The sequence below is a fragment of the Bombina bombina genome, chromosome 11, assembly GCF_027579735.1.
Source record: "Bombina bombina isolate aBomBom1 chromosome 11, aBomBom1.pri, whole genome shotgun sequence".
NCBI classification, from domain to species: domain Eukaryota; kingdom Metazoa; phylum Chordata; class Amphibia; order Anura; family Bombinatoridae; genus Bombina; species Bombina bombina.
In genome coordinates this window covers 99,779,303-99,801,955 of record NC_069509.1, presented here as the reverse complement: position 1 = coordinate 99,801,955, position 22,653 = coordinate 99,779,303, and the positions used below count along the sequence as shown (strand labels likewise).

Below are 22,653 nucleotides of genomic sequence, written 5' to 3'. Positions count from 1 at the left end.
AATCCAAGATTGGTCTGAAGGTTCCTTCCTTCTTGGGAACCACAAACAGATTCGAATAAAACCCTTGTCCGTGCTCCGACCGCGGAACCGGGTGGATCACTCCCATTAGTAAAAGGTCTTGTACACAGCGTAGAAATGCCTCTTTCTTTATCTGGTTTGTTGACAACCTTGAAAGATGAAATCTCCCTTTTGGAGGAGAAGCTTTGAAGTCCAGAAGATATCCCTGAGATATGATCCCTAACGCCCAGGGATCCTGGACATCTCTTGCCCAAGCCTGGGCGAAGAGAGAAAGTCTGCCCCCTACTAGATCCGTTTCCGGATTGGGGGCCCTCACTTCATGCTGTCTTAGGGGCAGCAGCAGGTTTTCTGGCCTGCTTGCCCTTGTTCCAGGTCTGGTTAGGTTTCCAGCCCTGTCTGAATCTAGCAACAGAACCTTCCTGTTTTGGAGCGGAGGAAGTTGATGCTGCTCCTGCCTTGTAGTTACGAAAGGCACGAAAATTAGACTGTCTAGCCCTTGGTTTGGCTCTGTCTTGAGGCAGGGCATGGCCCTTACCTCCAGTAATGTCAGCGATAATTTCTTTCAAACCGGGCCTGAATAATGTCTGCCCTTTGAAAGGTATGTTAAGCAATTTAGATTTAGAAGTCACATCGGCTGACCAGGATTTTAGCCACAGCGCTCTGCGCGCCTGAATGGCGAATCCGGAATTCTTAGCCGTAAGTTTAGTTAGATGTACTACAGCATCAGAAATAAATGAATTAGCTAGCTTAAGGGCTTTAAGCTTGTTTGTAATCTCATCCAATGGAGCTGATTCAAGGGTCTCTTCCAGAGACTCAAACCAGAATGCCGCCGCAGCCGTGACAGGCGCAATGCATGCGAGTGGTTGTAATATAAAACCTTGTTGAGTAAACATTTTCTTAAGGTAACCCTCTAACTTTTTATCCATTGGATCTGAAAAGGCACAGCTATCCTCCACCGGGATAGTGGTACGCTTAGCCAGAGTAGAAACTGCTCCCCTCCACCTTAGGGACCGTCTGCCATAAGTCCCGTGTGGTGGCGTCTATTGGAAACATTTTTCTAAATATAGGAGGGGGGGAAAAGGGTACACCGGGCCTATCCCACTCCTTGGTAATAATCTCTGTAAGCCTCTTAGGTATAGGAAAGACGTCAGTACACGCCGGTACCGCATAGTATCTATCCAGCCTACATAATTTCTCTGGGATTGCAACCGTGTTACAATCCTTCAGAGCCGCTAATACCTCCCCTAATAGTACACGGAGGTTCTCAAGCTTAAATTTAAAATGTCTGAATCCAGTCTATTTGGATCAGATCCGTCACCTACAGAATGAAGCTCACCGTCTTCATGCTCTGCCACTTGTGACGCAGTATCAGACATGGCTCTAACATTATCAGCGTACTCTGTTCTCACCCCAGAGTGGTCGCGTTTACCTCTAATGTCTGGCAATTTAGATAAAACTTCAGTCATAACATTAGCCATGTCCTGTAAAGTGATTTGTAATGGCCGCCCTGATGTACTTGGCGCCACAATATCACGCACCTCCCGAGCGGGAGATGCAGGTACTGACACGTGAGAAGAGTTAGTCGGCATAACTTTCCCCTCGATGTCTGGTGAAATTTTCTTGACATGTACAGATTGGCTTTTACTTAAAGTAGCATCAATGCAATTAGTACACAAATTTCTATTGGGCTCCACATTTGTTTTAGAACATATTGCACAAAGAGATTCCTCTGTGTCAGACATGTTTAAACAAACTAGCAATTAGACTAGCAATCTCATTAGGATTAAGGAGGGTCACGAATGGAAAACAGCATTTAACACCAGAAGCGGGCATTATGAGTATCTTGTAATGCCCTTTGGCCTATGTAATGCTCCTGCTGTTTTTCAGGAATTTATTAATGATGTCCTACGAGATATGTTGCAACAGTGTGTTGTGGTGTACTTAGAAGACATCCTCATACACTCACCCAAACTTGAGGCTCATCGTTCTGATGTTACACGGGTTCTTCAGAGACTACGTGAGAATGGCCTGTTTTGTAAACTTGAGAAATGTGAGTTCCATCAGACTCAAGTAACCTTCCTAGGTTATGTTATCTCCGTTGCAGGGTTCTCCATGGATCCTGACAAGTTATCTGCAGTTCTGCAGTGGCCTCGCCCAGTTGGTCTTCGGTCTATTCAACGTTTTTTGGGGTTCGTCTATTACTATAGAAAGTTTATTAAAAACTTTTCTTCCTTGGTCAAACCTATCACAGACATGACCCGTAAAGAGAATGATCCACTCCATTGGCCACCTACTGCCATTGAGGCCTTTGATAGTCTTAAGACTGCCTTTGCTGCCGCTCCAGTTCTGGCTCATCCTAACCCTGTCCTGCCTTTCGTTCTTGAGGTCGATGTGTCTGAGACTGGAGTAGGTGCCCTCTTGTCTCAACGTCCTACGCCTGACGGTTCTTTGAATCCGTGTGGTTTCTTCTAAGAAATTGTCTCCAGCGGAGTGCAATTATGAAATTGGCGACAGGGAATTACTGGCCATAATTTTGGCACTTAAGGAATGGAGGCATCTTCTTGAGGGTACTAGCTTGCCAGTGCTCATTCTTACTGACCACAAGAATTTAACTTATCTATCTGAAGCAAAATGTGTCGCCCCGACAGGCCAGATGGGCGCTATTTTTGTCTCAATTTAATTATGTGGTGTCCTACCTGCCTAGTAGTAAGAATGTTAGGGCTGATGCCCTCTCTCGACAATTTTTGCCTCTGTCCAAGGCAGTGATGTGCAGTCACTAGAGGCAGGTGAGGCAGTGCTTCACCTCTCATATGGGCAAAAATATATATTTTTTTATTGGCTTTAAAAAAATTAAAAAAAACATAATTTATGCTTACCTGATAAATTCCTTTCTCCTGTAGTGTAGTCAGTCCACTGGTCATCCATTACTTATGGGATATTAACTCCTCCCTAACAGGAAGTGCAAGAGGATCACCCAAGCAGAGCTGCTATATAGCTCCTCCCCTCTACGTCATACCCAGTCATTCGACCGAAAACCAAACGAGAAAGGAGAAACTATAGGGTGCAGTGGTGACTGGAGTATAATTTAAAATTTAGACCTGCCATAAAAAACAGGGCGGGCCGTGGACTGACTACACTACAGGAGAAAGGAATTTATCAGGTAAGCATAAATTATGTTTTCTCCTGTTAAGTGTAGTCAGTCCACGGGTCATCCATTACTTTTGGGATACCAATACCAAAGCTAAAAGTACACGGATGACGGGAGGGACAGGCAGGATCTTTACACGGAAGGAACCACTGCCTGAAGAACCTTTCTCCCAAAAACAGCCTCCGAAGAAGCAAAAAAGTGTCAAATTTGGAAAATTTGGAAAAAGTGTGAAGTGAAGACCAAGTTGCAGCCTTGCAAATCTGTTCAACAGAGGCCTCATTCTTAAAGGCCCAAGTGGAAGCCACAGCTCTAGTAGAATGAGCTGTAATTCTTTCAGGAGGCTGCTGTCCAGCAGTCTCATAGGCTAAACGTATTATGCTACGAAGCCAAAAAGAAAGAGAGGTGGCCGAAGCCTTTTGACCTCTCCTCTGTCCAGAATACACGACAAATAGGGAAGAAGTTTGTCGAAAATCTTTAGTTGCCTGTAAATAAAATTTCAGAGCACGGACAACGTCCAGATTGTGCAGAAGTCGTTCCTTCTTTGAAGAAGGGTTAGGACACAATGATGGAACAACAATCTCTTGATTGATATTCCTGTTGGTAACTACCTTAGGTAAGAACCCAGGTTTAGTACGCAGAACTACCTTGTCTGAATGGAAAATCAGATAAGGGGATTCACAATGTAAGGCCGATAACTCAGAGACTCTTCGAGCCGAGGAAATAGCCATTAAAAATAGAACTTTCCAAGATAACAGCTTGATATCAATGGAATGAACTAAGTTTAAGCTCCATGGTGGAGCAACAGTTTTAAACACAGGCTTAATCCTGGCCAAAGCCTGACAAAAAGCCTGAACGTCTGGAACTTCTGACAGACGTTTGTGTAAAAGGATGGACAAAGCTGAGATCTGTCCCTTTAACGAACTAGCGGATAAACCCTTTTCTAAACCTTCTTGTAGAAAAGACAATATCCTAGGAATCCTAACCTTACTCCATGAGTAACTCTTGGATTCGCACCAATGCAAGTATTTGTGCCATATTTTATGGTAAATTTTCCTGGTGACAGGCTTCCTAGCCTGTATTAAAGTATCAATCACTGATTCCGAGAATCCACGCTTTGATAGAATTAAGCGTTCAATCTCCAAGCAGTCAGCTTCAGAGAAATTAGATTTGGATGTTTGAAAGGACCCTGCACCAGAAGGTCCTGTCTCAGAGGTAGAGACCATGGTGGACAGGACGACATGTCCACTAGGTCTGCATACCAGGTCCTGCGTGGCCACGCAGGCGCTATTAGAATCACCAATGCTCTTAGCTGTTTGATCCTGGCAATCAATCGAGGAAGCAACGGGAAAGGTGGAAACACATAAGCCATGTTGAAGGCCCAAGGTGCTGTCAGAGCATCTATCAGAACCGCTCTCGGGTCTCTGGACCTGGATCCGTAACAAGGAAGTTTGGCGTTCTGGCGAGACGCCATGAGATCCAGATCTGGTTTGCCCCAACGCCGAAGTATTTGGGCAAAAACCTCCGGATGAAGTTCCCACTCCCCCGGATGAAAAGTCTGACGACTTAGAAAATCCGCTTCCCAGTTCTCCACGCCTGGGATGTGGATCGCTGATAGGTGGCAAGAGTGAGACTCTGCCCAGAGAATTATCTTTGAGACTTCCATCATCGCTAGGGAACTCCTTGTCCCTCCCTGATGGTTGATGTAAGCCACAGTCGTGATGTTGTCCGACTGAAAACTGATGAACCTCAGAGTTGCTAACTGAGGCCAAGCTAGAAGAGCATTGAAAACTGCTCTTAATTCCAGAATGTTTATGGGAAGGAGACTCTCCTCCTGAGACCAAGATCCCTGAGTCTTCAGGGAGTTCCAGACAGCGCCCCAACCTATCAGGCTGGCGTCTGTTGTTACAATCGTCCAATCTGGTCTGCTGAAGGGCATCCCCTTGGACAGATGTGGCCGAGAAAGCCACCATAGAAGAGAATTTCTTGTCTCCTGATCCGAATTCAGCATAGGGGACAAATCTGAGTAATCCCCATTCCACTGGCTCAGCATGCACAATTGCAGTGGTCTGAGATGCAGGCGTGCAAAGGGAACTATGTCCATTGCCGCTACCATTAAGCCTATTACCTCCATACATTGAGCCACTGACGGGTGCGGAATGGAATGAAGGACACGGCAAGCATTTATAAGTTTTGTTAACCTGTCTTCTGTCAGGTAAATTTTCATTTCTACAGAATCTATAAGAGTCCCTAAGAAGGGAACTCTTGTGAGTGGCAATAGAGAACTCTTTCCTTCGTTCACTTTGCACCCATGTGACCTTAGAAATGCCAGTACAAACTCTGTATGAGACTTGGCAGTTTGGAGACTTGACGCTTGTATCAGAATGTCGTCTAGGTACGGAGCTACCGATATTCCTCGCGGTCTTAGTACCGCCAGAAGAGAACCCAGAACCTTTGTAAAGATTCTTGGGGCAGTAGCCAACCCGAAGGGAAGAGCTACAAACTGGTAATGTCTGTCTAGGAAGGCAAATCTTAGGTACCGGTAATGATCTTTGTGAATCGGTATGTGCAGGTAGGCATCCTTTAAATCCACTGTGGTCATGTACTGACCCTTTTGGATCATGGGTAAGATTGTCCGAATAGTTTCCATTTTGAACGATGGAACTCTTAGGAATTTGTTTAGGATCTTTAAATCCAAGATTGGTCTGAAGGTTCCTTCCTTCTTGGGAACCACAAACAGATTCGAATAAAACCCTTGTCCGTGCTCCGACCGCGGAACCGGGTGGATCACTCCCATTAGTAAAAGGTCTTGTACACAGCGTAGAAACGCCTCTTTCTTTATCTGGTTTGTTGACAACCTTGAAAGATGAAATCTCCCTTTTGGAGGAGAAGCTTTGAAGTCCAGAAGATATCCCTGAGATATGATCCCTAACGCCCAGGGATCCTGGACATCTCTTGCCCAAGCCTGGGCGAAGAGAGAAAGTCTGCCCCCTACTAGATCCGTTTCCGGATTGGGGGCCCTCACTTCATGCTGTCTTAGGGGCAGCAGCAGGTTTTCTGGCCTGCTTGCCCTTGTTCCAGGTCTGGTTAGGTTTCCAGCCCTGTCTGAATCTAGCAACAGAACCTTCCTGTTTTGGAGCGGAGGAAGTTGATGCTGCTCCTGCCTTGTAGTTACGAAAGGCACGAAAATTAGACTGTCTAGCCCTTGGTTTGGCTCTGTCTTGAGGCAGGGCATGGCCCTTACCTCCAGTAATGTCAGCGATAATTTCTTTCAAACCGGGCCTGAATAATGTCTGCCCTTTGAAAGGTATGTTAAGCAATTTAGATTTAGAAGTCACATCGGCTGACCAGGATTTTAGCCACAGCGCTCTGCGCGCCTGAATGGCGAATCCGGAATTCTTAGCCGTAAGTTTAGTTAGATGTACTACAGCATCAGAAATAAATGAATTAGCTAGCTTAAGGGCTTTAAGCTTGTTTGTAATCTCATCCAATGGAGCTGATTCAAGGGTCTCTTCCAGAGACTCAAACCAGAATGCCGCCGCAGCCGTGACAGGCGCAATGCATGCGAGTGGTTGTAATATAAAACCTTGTTGAGTAAACATTTTCTTAAGGTAACCCTCTAACTTTTTATCCATTGGATCTGAAAAGGCACAGCTATCCTCCACCGGGATAGTGGTACGCTTAGCCAGAGTAGAAACTGCTCCCCTCCACCTTAGGGACCGTCTGCCATAAGTCCCGTGTGGTGGCGTCTATTGGAAACATTTTTCTAAATATAGGAGGGGGGGAAAAGGGTACACCGGGCCTATCCCACTCCTTGGTAATAATCTCTGTAAGCCTCTTAGGTATAGGAAAGACGTCAGTACACGCCGGTACCGCATAGTATCTATCCAGCCTACATAATTTCTCTGGGATTGCAACCGTGTTACAATCCTTCAGAGCCGCTAATACCTCCCCTAATAGTACACGGAGGTTCTCAAGCTTAAATTTAAAATGTCTGAATCCAGTCTATTTGGATCAGATCCGTCACCTACAGAATGAAGCTCACCGTCTTCATGCTCTGCCACTTGTGACGCAGTATCAGACATGGCTCTAACATTATCAGCGTACTCTGTTCTCACCCCAGAGTGGTCGCGTTTACCTCTAATGTCTGGCAATTTAGATAAAACTTCAGTCATAACATTAGCCATGTCCTGTAAAGTGATTTGTAATGGCCGCCCTGATGTACTTGGCGCCACAATATCACGCACCTCCCGAGCGGGAGATGCAGGTACTGACACGTGAGAAGAGTTAGTCGGCATAACTTTCCCCTCGATGTCTGGTGAAATTTTCTTGACATGTACAGATTGGCTTTTACTTAAAGTAGCATCAATGCAATTAGTACACAAATTTCTATTGGGCTCCACATTTGTTTTAGAACATATTGCACAAAGAGATTCCTCTGTGTCAGACATGTTTAAACAAACTAGCAATTAGACTAGCAAGCTTGGAAAATACTTTTCAAACAATTTTCAAGTAATATAAAAAAATGTTACTGTGCCTTTAAGAAGCACACAAAAACTGTCACAGTTGAAATAACAAATAACCGGATTAGTTATAGAAAACAATTTTTTACAGTAAATGTATTGATTTAGCAAAGGAATGCACCCACTAGCAAATGGATGATTAACCCCTTAATACCGGAAAAACGTATAACAATAAAATATAAACGTTTTAATCACAGTCAACACACAGTCTCACAGGTCTGCTGTGAGTGATTACCTCCCTCAAAACTAGTTTTGGAGACCCCTGAGCTCTGTAGAGACGTCCTGGATCATGCAGGGAGAATAAGGAGATTTGTGACTGAATTTCTACTGCGTAGAAAAGCGCCAAAATAGGCCCCTCCCACTCATAATACAACAGTGGGGAAGCTGAATAAACTGACTTTATTAAAAATAAACGATAGCCAAGTGGAAAATAATGCCCAAATTTTTTTTCACCAAGTACCTCAGAGAAAAAAACGATTAACCTGCCAGTAAACGTTTTAATATATGAAATGATATTAAAAAGCCTGTTGCTAGTCGCTCTCACTGCAGAAAGGCTATAAGTTATATGTATACAGTATTTTCTTAGTGAAGTGCCATTCCCCAGAAATACCTCAGTGCCAACATACATACATAACAGCCTGATACCAGTTGCTATTACTGCATTTAAGGCTGTACTTACATTTTAACGGTATTAGCAGTATTTTCTCAGTCAATTCCATTCCTTAGAAAATAATATACTGCAACATACCTCCTTGCAGGTAAACCCTGCCCGCTGTCCCCTGTTCTGAAGTTACCCCGCTCCTCAGAAGGCAGAGAACAGCAAATGGATCTTAGTTACGTCCGCTAAGATCATACACAAACTCAGGCAGATTCTTCTTCTAATGCTGCCTGAGAAAAAACAACACACTCCGGTGCCGTTTAAAATAACAAACTTTTGATTGAAGAAATAAAAACTAAGTTTTAATAACCACTGTCCTCTCACGCATCCTATCGATTAGTTAGGTGCAAGAGAATGACTGGGTATGACGTAGAGGGGAGGAGCTATATAGCAGCTCTGCTTGGGTGATCCTCTTGCACTTCCTGTTAGGGAGGAGTTAATATCCCATAAGTAATGGATGACCCGTGGACTGACTACACTTAACAGGAGAAATAAAAATTGCAATCTTTTTTCCCCAGCATTTTTTTTTCACAGCTACATGTTGTGCAATGGAGAGGCACAAGCAGGTCTGCCCACCATTACACAACATGCTGCACCACCTGCTGGATGAAAGTGGTTAAGATCATTGCATGGCCCATTAACTGCTTATGTGAGGCAGTCCTATTTGGGCTGACCCAATCCAGTGAGAGGCATTAGTAAGTGGAACTTAGGGTTGGGGCTGGATGTTAAATCATATAAAACAAAACAAAAACGGAAAAAAACAACTTTCATTTATTTTGTTGCTGTCCTGTGAAGCTGCCAGCTTTTGCTAAAGTGAAAAAGAGAGTTCTGTATTTCCCCTCTAAGTGCAGTGGAATGTGCCACTGTCACTTCCTTAATACAGACAGAGGCAGATCAGGAAGAGAGATGCAGTCAATGAGCAGTGTTTTAGCCACATCTTAGTAAGTTCTGCAACCTTAGATTTCACTGAAAGGGATTCTGTTAGTGAAAATTATAATTTAATGAATGTGGTTTAGTGTTTTTTTTTTGTTTGTTTTTTTACTGTTTTACAACTGTTAAAGAATCGTTTTTGTATTTTGTTTCCTCAAACTTTACACCCACTAACTTAGCAGCTTGCCTCTGTACTAATGTATAGTCTTACTTTCTGAACTCTCTGTAGCTCTGCTGTTTTATTACTTAAAAATGAAATGCTCCCTCTTCCCCCTCACCCTTGTGTGTGTGTGTGTGTCTCTCTATCTATCTATCTATCTATCTCTCTTCTTATGTGTTGTTCTCCCCCATGGTCTCTTTCTTTCTCTGTCTCTCTTCCTCCCCCTCTGACTCTCTCATCCCTTATGTGTCTCTCTAACACTCTGTGTTTGATTGTCTGTGTGTCTCTCTCTCTCTTTCTCTCTCTAACTCTCTGTGTGCGATTGTCTCTCTCTCTCTCTCACACTCTCTGTGTGTGATTGTGTCTCTCTCTCTTTAACTCTCTCTAACTCTCTGTGTGCGATTGTCTCTCTCTCTCTCACCCTCTGTGTGTGATTGCGTCTCTCTCTTTCTCTCTCTCTCTAACCCTCTGTGTGTGATTGTGTCTCTCTCTCTCTTTCTCTCTCTCTCTCTCTCTCTCTCTCTCTCTCTCTCTCACACACTCTCTGTGTGTGATTGTGCCTCTCTCTCTCTCACCCTCTGTGTGTGATTGTGTCTCTCTCTCTCTCTTTAACTCTCTCTAACTCTCTGTGTGCGATTGTCTCTCTCTCTCTCTCTCACCCTCTGTGTGTGATTGTGTCTCTCTTTCTCTCTCTCTCTAACCCTCTGTGTGTGATTGTGTCTATCTCTCTTTCTCTCTAACCCTCTGTGTCTCTCTCTCCCTCTCCTCCCAAGTGCTTTTCTGTGTTTCTGTCTACCTTTTATTTATTTAATTAATGAATTGGTAGTGCCATCTGATAGTGTGGCTTTATTTAAAGGGGTGGGGTCAAGCGCCCCACCATCTTTAAATTTTACCAGCCGCCACTGGATCAAGACATTTGTATATTTACTGAATAATGAAAGAATCTATAAGCATAATTTGCAGCATTAAAGTAAAAAGTATGTTTTAAACATATTTTAACCCTTTGAGTGCTAATGACGGCTCTAAGCCGTCACAGAGTTTCTCACTCTGGTGCTAATGACGGCTCAGAGCGTCATGAGCACTCTCCCACCTCAAGGGAGATCTGGGGGCTCCTTACTGATCATACCCCAGAGATCGTGCCTGTAGAGTGACAGGCATCGCCGGGGCTTCACGTGATGAGCGGTGACGTCACGCGCAATTACGTGATGACGTCACCGCGCAACTTTATTTATACTTAACAATGTTAAGTATAGGAGGAGGGGGCATGCTGCTTAGAAGCCTGTATCTCAGGCATCTAAGCAGCTACAGACCCCCAAGACCGATTGTTGGAAAGGTAATCGCCTAACCTTTCCAACAGTGTAAGTCTTGGGGGTCTGTAAAAAGAAATAAAAGAGTTTAATTTTTTTTTTCAAAAATAAAAATAAATAAATAAAACATTAGCACCCAGGTGGGAGATGGCTTAGCAGCCAAATGGTCAATAGGCATGGATTTCTAGATCTCATAATCAGAGCTAGCATTTTGTTATCTGGCAAGTGTTTCTGTTACAATCCTTTAGACTAAAATCAGATGTTTACTAAGTTGACCAGTTTTCCAAGAAACCATTTAAAGGGACATGAAACCCATATGTTTTCTTTCATGATTTAGAAAGAGCATGCAATTTTAAATAACTTTCCAATTTACATCTAATATCTAATTTTCTTCATTCTTTTCATATACTTTGTTGAAAATCATATCTAAATATGCTCAGTAGCTGCTGATTGGTGGCTGCACATAGATACCTCGTGATTGGCTCACCCATGTGCATTGCTATTTCTTCAACAAAAGATATCTAAAGAATGAAGGCGTATCCTAGACACTGCCTCACCAGCCTCTGACGTCACTGCACGTCACTGGTCCAAGGAGGAGTCTGTACATACTCCTGTTATACCTCCTGACCATATTTTGGCTACCATACATACTAATTTGACTTCGCCCTTGGGGGAGGAGATCCTGGCTGCACAATCCAATGCACCGCCTGAGAAACCTAGTGGTAAGTGTTTTGTTCCTGAGAATCTTCAAACTAAACTTTTGCACACTTACCACTATCCTAAAGCCTCAGGTCACCCAGGCAAGAACCAAATGATTTGGTCTGTCACTCGACAATTCTGGTGGCCAGGTCTTCGTTCTAATGTTGCTGCTTATGTTGCCTCCTGCTCAGTTTGTGCACAGAATAAGACTCCTCAACGTCTTCCTGTGGGTCTTCTTCAACCTATTGCTAATGGTGAGCGTCCTTGGACACATCTTTCCATGGACTTCATTGTCAAGCTCCCTGTTTCCAATGGCAATACTGTTATCCTTATGGTGGTTGACCATTTTTCTAAAATGTCACATTGCATTCCCTTGATGAAGCTGCCTACCGCTCATGAGCTTGCTTCAATTTTTGCCCGGGAGGTGTTCCGTTTACATGGGTTACCCAAGGAGATAGTGTCGGACCGGGGTAGCCAGTTTGTCTCCAGATTTTGGCGTTCCTTTTGTGCTCAAATGGGGATCCAGCTTTCCTTCTCCTCAGCATATCACCCTCAATCCAATGGGGCTGCAGAATGGTCTAAATCAAGCTCTGGAACAGTTCCTCCGTTGCTATGTCTCAGATCACCACAATAAATTGGTCTGAACTGTTACCTTGGGCAGAGTTTGCTCGTAATAGTGCTATTAATACTTCCTCCAAGTTATCCCCGTTCATGGCGAATTATGGGTTTCAACCATCCTTGTTCCCCGATTCATTCATGTCTCAGGGTATTCCGGCTTTGGAGGAGCATCTCCGGCAACTCCGTTCCACGTGGGTGCAGATTCAGGATTCCCTTCATCGTTCTATGCAGCGCCAAAAATTCCAGGCTGATCGTAGGCGTCTGTCCGCACCTTCCTACCAGGTTGGTGAGAGAGTTTGGCTGTCCTCCCGCAACTTGAACCTTTGTGTGCCTTCCAATAAATTGGCTCCCCGTTATGTTGGTCCTTTTCGAATACTCCTGTGGCCTACGCTCTTGACCTTCCTCCTGCTATGCGCATTTCCAATGTTTTTCATGTCTCTCTCTTGAAACCATTGGTTTGTAATCGGTTTACCACTGTGTTGCCTCGTCCCCGTCCTATCTTTGTTAACAACCATGAGGAGTATGAGGTCAGCAGCATTATTGACTCTCGTATGTCCAGGGGCCGTGTACAGTATTTGGTTCACTGGAGGGGCTACAGTCCGGAGGAGAGTTCTTGGGTTCCCTCTGATGTTCATGCTCCCGCCCTCCTCTGTGCCTTCCATGCCCGTTCCCCCAATAAGCCTTTTGTCCTCCCGCGGGGGAGGGGTCGTTGAGGGGAGGGTACTGTCAGGGTTTTTCCCTGTTGTGTTTGCCATGTGCTGCTGGCAGCCATTTTACTCACCTCTCTTCCTGACTTGGTGCATTGTGGGGGATGCTGCTCACTTCCTGCACTTCCTTTTATGGCCAGACTGTTGTACATCATCCATGTGAGACAGGATGCAGTCTCAGAATTGTGATGTCATCACTTATTATTTAAAGGGCCTCTGTTCAGTATGCTTTGCCTTTGCGTTGTCTGAGACCTGTTTGTGAGAGTTCCTGTGTATTACCTGGCTGCCTGACTTCCTTCCTGATCCTTGGCTTGTTCCTGACTCTGCTGTTCTCCTTGTTCCCGATTCCGGCTCGTCTGACTATTCGCTTTGGCTCCTGACTCAGCTCGTCTGACTACCAGCTCTGGTTTTGACTCCTGGCTTGTTATTTGACTTGTGGACATTTTATAATTTTTTGCTATTAATAAAGGTGTGATTATTTTTGCACTTCTCGTCTCAGTCTGATTCCTGGCACCCTGACAGGTAAGCATTGTGTAAATCTATTGTGGACAAAGTGTTATACAAAAGGCAGAATTGTCCTTATAATTTACATTTTGAAATTTGGAATTCTTACAAAATTGTTTAGAGTTTTCAGATCCATTGTATTGTATCCTTTGTTACAATGAAGAGATTTGAACAAAATTCCATCCCCTGTTCCTATAAAGGAACTAGAATAATTACGCCTATATTTTCCAGATTTGAGACAGATTTTAGAAAAGCCTGAGCTTTCATAGGATGTTTTGGAATACCGGTGAGAAAAGTTTGTCCTGTAGGTGGTCATATTCTGAACCCAATTCGATATCTCTCAGAAATAATGTTTTAAATCCAGGGATTTTGAACAGAGTGTAACCAAGATTTCTGAAAAAGGTTTTAATGTGCCCCCTAACAGAAATACTGGGTTGGGGCGGTACCTTAATGAGGTCTTAGAGGCTGGATTATGTTTCTTATTCTGCTTGGATTTATTCCAATTTGAAGATGGTCTCCAGACTGTGCCAGAGTTTTTAGTAGAGTAGTCAGTTTTCTATTCTGACAAAAGTAAGAAAAACATTTGGGAGCTTTAAGTTTCCCTTTTTGACTTTTTTTGTCCTGGGGAAGGAAAACTCCCTTACCTCCAGTAATAGTAGAAATATTAGAATCCAGTTGAGACCCAAACACTTTATTACTTTGGAAAGAAAACACAATTTATGCTTACCTGATAAATGTATTTCTCTTGTGGTGTATCCAGTCCACGGATCATCCATTACTTGTGGGATACCAATACCAAAGCTAAAGTACACGGATGAAGGGAGGGACAAGGCAGGAACTTAAATGGAAGGAAACAATGCCTGTAAAACTTCTCCCAAATATAGCCTCCGAAGAAGCAAAAGTATCAAATTTGCAAAATTTTGAAAAAGTATGAAGCGAAGACCAAATCGCCGCCTTGAAAATCTGTTCAAAAGAAGCTATATTTAACCACTCTCTCTTACGACCTCCTTGCTTGTTGAGAGTTGCAAGGGAATGACTGGCTATGACAGTTAGGGGAGGAGCTATATTGCAGCTCTGCTGTGGGTTTCCTCTTGCAACTTCCTGTTGGGAATGAGAATATCCCACAAGTAATGGATGATCCGTGGACTGGATACACCTTACAAGAGAAAGATAGTAATCTAGTTTTAGATACTGTATCAGCATTCCATGATTTAAGCCATAAAGCTCTTCTGGTAAGGATAGATAGACATATTTTTTATGTTAAATTTCATGATATCAAATACTGCATTGCAAATAAAATTATTTGCATATTGAAGTAAATTCAAGAGTTTAGAACATTCAGGGTTCAAGGAAAACTGCTGAGCTAGACTGGATAACCAGAAAGTAGAAGCAGCAGCCACGTCAGCAATAGATATAGCTGGTCTAAGAATATAGCCTGTATGTAAATATACCCTTCTTAAATAAGATTCTAATTTCTATCTAAAGGGTCTTTAAAAGAAGTACTGTCTTCTATAGGAATAGTAGTGCGTTTTAGAAATGGCCCCATCAACTTTGGGAACCGTTTCCCATAACTTTAAGTTAGCAGCAGGTAAAGGATATAGTTTTTTAAACCTTGAAGAAAGGGTTAAGAGAGATACCCGAGTTTAGACCATTCTTTAGCGACCATACCAGAGACAGCATCAGGTAAATGGAAAATCTCAGGGAGATTGACAACAATGAATTTAAACTATTACTGGGTTTATCATCAGAAGGTTTAGCTTCTTCAATCTCTAAAGTGACTTCATTGAAAGAGAACAAATATGTTCAATTTTTTAATAAAATAAAAAGGAGGAATTATCAGGTTCTATGTCAGATGAGGGAGCCTCTGTTAAGAGGAATCCTCATCGTTCGAAGATACTTCAGTATTTTGTAGGTCAGTTTATAACTAGAATACAGTAACATTCAAATGGACCTTTTTTGCTTATTTGAAGGTGGTAATGCAGCTAGGGCCTGCCTAATGGCAGCAGCAATAGCATTTTTCATTGCTGGAGGTACACCATCTGCATCAAAGAGACAGTAGGTGCATTAGTACATATAGAAACATTATTAGATTGATGGGTATGCAATATGAAATCTAAGCATGAGCTACATAAATGAGCTGAAGAAGCTACTTCAGTTGTGTTTTTTTTACAATAAGCACACTTAGTTTTGGTAGCAAGGTGTTAAACAGTCTCAGTTCCTATGGTAACTTTAGGGACAGATTGGTGTGGCTCCATTACGGCAAAAGTTTTTTTTTTAGTAAAAAATGCAATAATTACTATTATTACCACCTTAAGGCAAGCTTTTTGAGGAAAAGGAAAAAATATGTCCCCTTTATATAGAGTTGCAAGGACGTTACAGCGCTAAGCAAATGAAGCCTAGGAAAGCAGTTAATGTCAATTTGCGCAAATTTCAAATGCTAAATTTATATAGAAAAAGAGCGCTAAGTCGCATCTTTGATGCGTCATGACGTGCGCGATATAATGGATGCGCCAATAGTGGCGCATGATACAAAAGCGTTTACAGAGCACGATCACTAACCTTTTTCCCGGCATGATGCAGTGCCAGGGCAATCTCAGTGGAAATGGTGCTTTTACCAACACCTCCTTTTCCTGATAACACCAGGATGATGTTCTGTACATCAGCAAGATTTCTGCAGTCTAGAAAATAAGAAATATACGATTATTTTGAATGTGCTAAACCAAACATAGATGTGATTAAAGAAGCATTGAATGTCAATACTCTCTCGCTACACACAATGTAATAATTAAATATATTGTGTATTATATTAAAGTGATTGTAAACTTTAACAAATTAAAGCCCAGTATCAAATAATTCTCTTAAAAACAGGGGCACTTTAAGCATCATTGTAAACTTTAATGAATTAAAGTGCCCCTGTTTTTAAGAGTATTATTTGATACTAGGCTTTAATTTGTTAAAGTTTACAATGATGCTTATTTTTTAAAATACTTACCTTTGTGTTATGGTTATCATAACGCAGATTCTCAGCCCGCATCTGCAGTTTTCTTTAGCACATAGATGATGAATCCGGCTTCCTCCAATCGTTGTGTGCCCACTTTGGCGTCCAGATCGTGGGGCAACGCTACGATTAGAGGAAGCTGGATTCGTCATCGATCTGCTAAAGAAAGAAGCAGATGCGGACGGAGGATCTGCGTTATGCTTACCATAACGCAAAGTTAAGTATTTGAAAAAATAAGCATCATTGTAATCTTTTAATTAAAGTACCTCTGTTTTTAAGAGTATTATTTTATACTGGGCTTTAATTCATTAATGCTTACAATAACTTTAATGCATAATTATGAATGTGAAGATTATATAATAAAATTGTCAAATTACATATCTTTACTTAATAAATCCTATATCTGCACTAATTATTGCTAACCGATAGCTTCTCAAATGCTCAAAACTATTGTACTAAGGCCAAAGAGAAAAAGCAGTGTGTCCCCTAAAATGCATTGGGATCCTCGGCTATTTTAAAAAGCTAAACCTTAATAATAATAATAATAATATAAGCCTTATCCCACACCACTCCCCTTTTTAATTACACCAACGTTTGTCCTGGTTTGGGGCTTAAAGGGCCATGATACCAACTGTTGAAACACTTGAAAGTGATGCAGCATAGCTGTAAAAAAGCTGATTAGAAAATATCACCTGAACATCTCTATGTAAAAAAGAAGTGTCAAATCTCAAGAGATCACAGTAAGAGAGTTCATGACCTCAGCACTGTTGATGGCGATTGGCTGCAGTTCATTTCTTCATTTTTTTTTTTACCTACAGCTGGGCAGCAGCTGAAGTATAACTTTTTACACAGAACTTTCTCTGCTGAGCTGAGGACATTTTGAGGTAAAATATCTTCCTTTTTTACATAGAGATGCTCAGGTGATATTTTCCTGTCCGCTTTTTACAGTTATACTGCATCAGTTAAAAGTGATTTAGCATAGATATGAGTATTATGTCCCTTTAACATTGAAGTGTACTCTTGAGTACATGCTAACTGCACAGTAACACAGCCATAGTTTACTTTTAACATGAATTTCATGCAAAAACAAAATTTATGCTTACCTGATAAATTCCTTTCTCCTGTAGTCAGTCCACGGTTCATCCATTACTTATGGGATTATAACTCCTCCCTAACAGGAAGTGCAAGAGGATCACCCAAGCAGAGCTGCTATATAGTTCCTCCCCTCTACGTCATACCCAGTCATTCGACCGAAACCAAACGAGAAAGGAGAAACTATAGGGTGCAGTGGTGACTGGAGTTTAATTTAAAATTTAGACCTGCCATAAAAAACAGGGCGGGCCGTGGACTGACTACACTACAGGAGAAAGGAATTTATCAGGTAAGCATAAATTTTGTTTTCTCCTGTTAAGTGTAGTCAGTCCACGGGTCATCCATTACTTATGGGATACCAATACCAAAGCTAAAAGTACACGGATGACGGGAGGGACAGGCAGGATCTTTACACGGAAGGAACCACTGCCTGAAGAACCTTTCTCCCAAAAACAGCCTCCGAAGAAGCAAAAGTGTCAAATTTGTAAAATTTGGAAAAAGTGTGAAGTGAAGACCAAGTTGCAGCCTTGCAAATCTGTTCAACAGAGGCCTCATTCTTAAAGGCCCAAGTGGAAGCCACAGCTCTAGTAGAATGAGCTGTAATTCTTTCAGGAGGCTGCTGTCCAGCAGTCTCATAGGCTAAACGTATTATGCTACGAAGCCAGAAAGAGAGAGAGGTAGCAGAAGCTTTTTGACCTCTCCTCTGTCCAGAATAAACGACAAACAGGGAAGAAGTTTGGCGAAAATCTTTAGTTGCCTGTAAATAAAATTTCAGGGCACGGACTACGTCCAGATTGTGTAGAAGTCGTTCCTTCTTTGAAGAAGGGTTAGGGCACAATGATGGAACAACAATCTCTTGATTGATATTCCTGTTAGTGACTACCTTAGGTAAGAACCCAGGTTTAGTACGCAGAACTACCTTGTCTGAATGAAAAATCAGATAAGGAGAATCACAATGTAAGGCCGATAACTCAGAGACTCTTCGAGCCGAGGAAATAGCCATTAAAAACAGAACTTTCCAAGATAACAGCTTGATATCAATGGAATGAAGGGGTTCAAATGGAACACCCTGTAAAACGTTAAGAACTAAGTTTAAGCTCCACGGCGGAGCAACAGTCTTAAACACAGGCTTAATCCTGGCCAAAGCCTGACAAAAAGCCTGAACGTCTGGAACTTCTGACAGACGTTTGTGTAAAAGGATGGACAGAGCCGAGATCTGTCCCTTTAAAGAACTAGCAGATAAACCGTTTTCTAAACCTTCTTGTAGAAAAGACAATATCCTAGGAATCCTAACCTTACTCCATGAGTAACTCTTGGATTCGCACCAATGTAAGTATTTACGCCATATTTTATGGTAAATTTTCCTGGTAACAGGTTTCCTAGCCTGTATTAAGGTATCAATTACTGACTCCGAAAATCCACGCTTTGATAAAATCAAGCGTTCAATCTCCATGCAGTCAGCCTCAGAGAAATTAGATTTTGATGTTTGAAAGGACCCTGAATTAGAAGGTCCTGTCTCAGAGGCAGAGACCAGGGTGGACAGGATGACATGTCCACTAGATCTGCATACCAGGTCCTGCGTGGCCACGCAGGCGCTATTAGAATCACTGATGCTCTCTCCTGTTTAATCCTGGCAATCAATCGAGGAAGCATCGGGAAGGGTGGAAACACATAAGCCATGTTGAAGGCCCAAGGTGCTGTCAGAGCATCTATCAGAACCGCTCCCGGGTCCCTGGACCTGGACCCGTAACAAGGAAGCTTGGCGTTCTGGCGAGACGCCATGAGATCCAGATCTGGTTTGCCCCAACGCTGAAGTATTTGGGCAAAGACCTCCGGATGAAGTTCCCACTCCCCCGGATGAAAAGTCTGGCGACTTAGAAAATCCGCCTCCCAGTTCGCCACGCCTGGGATGTGGATCGCTGATAGGTGGCAAGAGTGAGACTCTGCCCAGTGAATTATCTTTGAGACTTCCATCATCGCTAGGGAACTCCTTGTCCCTCCTTGATGGTTGATGTAAGCCACAGTCGTGATGTTGTCCGACTGAAACCTGATGAACCTCAGAGTTGCTAACTGAGGCCAAGCTAGAAGGGCATTGAAAACTGCTCTTAATTCCAGAATGTTTATGGGGAGGAGACTCTCCTCCTGAGTCCATGATCCCCGAGTCTTCAGGGAATTCCAGACAGCGCCCCAACCTAGCAGGCTGGCGTCTGTTGTCACAATCGTCCAATGTGGTCTGCTGAAGGGCAACCCCTTGGACAGATGTGGCCGAGAGAGCCACCATAGAAGAGAATTTCTGGTCTCTTGATCCAGATTAAGCATAGGGGACAAATCTGAGTAATCCCCATTCCACTGACTTAGCATGCACAATTGCAGTGGTCTGCGATGCAGGCGTGCAAAGGGTACTATGTCCATTGCCGCTACCATTAAGCCGATTACCTCCATGCATTGAGCCACTGACGGGTGTGGAATGGAATGAAGGACACGGCAAGCATTTAGGAGTTTTGTTAACCTGTCCTCTGTCAGGTAAATTTTCATTTCTACCGAATCTATAAGAGTCCCTAAGAAGGGAACTCTTGTGAGTGGCAATAGAGAACTCTTTTCTTCGTTCACCTTCCACCCATGTGACCTTAGAAATGCCAGTACTAACTCTGTATGAGACTTGGCAACTTGGAAACTTGACGCTTGTATCAGAATGTCGTCTAGGTACGGAGCTACCGATATTCCTCGCGGTCTTAGTACCGCCAGAAGAGAACCCAGAACCTTTGTGAAGATTCTTGGAGCAGTAGCTAACCCGAAGGGAAGAGCTACAAACTGGTAATGCCTGTCTAGGAAGGCAAACCTTAGGTACCGGTAATGATCTTTGTGAATCGGTATGTGAAGGTAGGCATCCTTTAAATCCACTGTGGTCATGTACTGACCCTTTTGGATCATGGGTAAGATTGTCCGAATAGTTTCCATTTTGAACGATGGAACTCTTAGGAATTTGTTTAGGATCTTTAAATCCAAGATTGGTCTGAAGGTTCCTTCTTTCTTGGGAACCACAAACAGATTTGAGTAAAACACTTGTCCGTGCTCCGACCGCGGAACCGGGTGGATCACTCCCATTAGTAAAAGATCTTGTACACAGCGTAGAAATGCCTCTTTCTTTATCTGGTTTGTTGACAACCTTGAAAGATGAAATCTCCCTTTTGGAGGCGAAGCTTTGAAGTCCAGAAGATATCCCTGAGATATGATCTCTAACGCCTAGGGATCCTGGACATCTCTTGCCCAAGCCTGGGCGAAGAGAGAAAGTCTGCCCCCCACTAGATCCGTTTCCGGATTGGGGGCCCTCACTTCATGCTGTCTTAGGGGCAGCAGCAGGTTTTCTGGCCTGCTTGCCCTTGTTCCAGGTCTGGTTAGGTTTCCAGCCCTGTCTGTAGCGAGCAACAGTTCCTTCCTGTTTTGGAGCGGAGGAAGTTGATGCTGCACCTGCCTTGAAGTTACGAAAGGCACGAAAATTAGACTGTCTAGCCCTTGGTTTGGCTCTGTCTTGAGGCAGGGCATGGCCCTTACCTCCAGTAATGTCAGCGATAATTTCTTTCAAACCGGGCCCGAATAATGTCTGCCCCTTGAAAGGTATGTTAAGCAATTTAGATTTAGAAGTCACATCAGCTGACCAGGATTTAAGCCACAGCGCTCTGCGCGCCTGAATGGCGAATCCGGAGTTCTTAGCCATAAGTTTAGTTAAATGTACTACGGCATCAGAAATAAATGAATTAGCTAGCTTAAGGACTCTAAGCTTGTCTGCAATCTCATCCAACGTAGCTGAGCTAATGGTCTCTTCCAGAGACTCAAACCAGAATGCCGCCGCAGCCGTGACAGGCGCAATGCATGCAAGGGGTTGCAATATAAAACCTTGTTGAACAAACATTTTCTTAAGGTAACCCTCTAACTTTTTATCCATTGGATCTGAAAAAGCACAGCTATCCTCCACCGGGATAGTGATGCGCTTAGCCAACGTAGAAACTGCTCCCTCCACCTTAGGGACCGTCTGCCATAAGTCCCGTGTGGTGGCGTCTATTGGAAACATTTTTCTAAATATAGGAGGGGGTGAGAAAGGCACACCGGGTCTATCCCACTCCTTGTTAACAATTTCTGTAAGCCTTTTAGGTATAGGAAAAACGTCAGTACACGTCGGTACCGCAAAATATTTATCCAGCCTACATATTTTCTCTGGGATTGCAACCGTGTTACAATCCTTCAGAGCCGCTAATACCTCCCCTAGTAACACACGGAGGTTCTCAAGCTTAAATTTAAAATTTGAAATGTCTGAATCCAGTTTATTTGGATCAGATCCGTCACCCACAGAATGAAGCTCTCCGTCTTCATGTTCTGCAAATTGTGACGCAGTATCAGACATGGCCCTAGTATTATCAGCGCACTCTGTTCTCACCCCAGAGTGGTCGCGTTTACCCCTAAGTTCTGGCAATTTAGATAAAACTTCAGTCATAACATTAGCCATGTCTTGCAAAGTGATTTGTAAGGGCCGCCCTGATGTACTTGGCGCCACAATATCACGCACCTCCTGAGCGGGAGATGCAGGTACTGACACGTGAGGAGAGTTAGTCGGCATAACTTCCCCCTCGTTGTCTGGTGAAATTTTCTTGACATGTACAGATTGGCTTTTACTTAAAGTAGCATCAATGCAATTAGTACACAAATTTCTATCGGGCTCCACATTGGCCTTTGAACATATAGCACAAAGAGATTCTTCTGTGTCAGACATGTTTAAACAAACTAGCAATTAGACTAGCAAGCTTGGAAAATACTTTTCAAATAAATTTACAAGCAATATAAAAAACGTTACTGTGCCTTTAAGAAGCACACAAAAACTGTCACAGTTGAAATAACAATGAACCGGATTAGTTATAGCAACCAAATTTTCACAGTAAATGCATTAATTTAGCAAAGGATTGCACCCACTAGCAAATGGATGATTAACCCCTTAATACCAAAAAATGGATAACAATTAAAAATATATAAACGTTTTAATCACAGTCAACACACAGTCTCACAGGTCTGCTGTGAGTGATTACCTCCCTCAAAACTAGTTTTGGAGACCCCTGAGCTCTGTAGAGATCATGCAGGGAGAACAAGGAAGACTGTGACTGAATTTCTACTGCGCAATAAAGCGCCAAAATAGGCCCCTCCCACTCATAATACAACAGTGGGGAAGCTCAGTAAACTGATTTTATTCAAAAACAAACGACAGCCATGTGGAAAAATAATGCCCATAAAATTTTTCACCAAGTACC

The 22,653-nt window shown here is 43.0% G+C and overlaps 1 protein-coding gene across 2 annotated transcripts in view; it reads right to left on the bottom strand.

The window, feature by feature from the left end:
* Positions 1–22,653, bottom strand: part of NUBP2 (NUBP iron-sulfur cluster assembly factor 2, cytosolic) — a 667,929-nt gene that overhangs the window by 454,632 nt on the left and 190,644 nt on the right. For both annotated transcript variants that reach the window (XM_053694649.1, XM_053694651.1), the window contains exon 2: positions 15,829–15,947. In XM_053694649.1, coding sequence (XP_053550624.1) covers positions 15,829–15,947 — 119 coding nt within the window. The remainder of the gene's footprint in view (positions 1–15,828; positions 15,948–22,653) is intronic.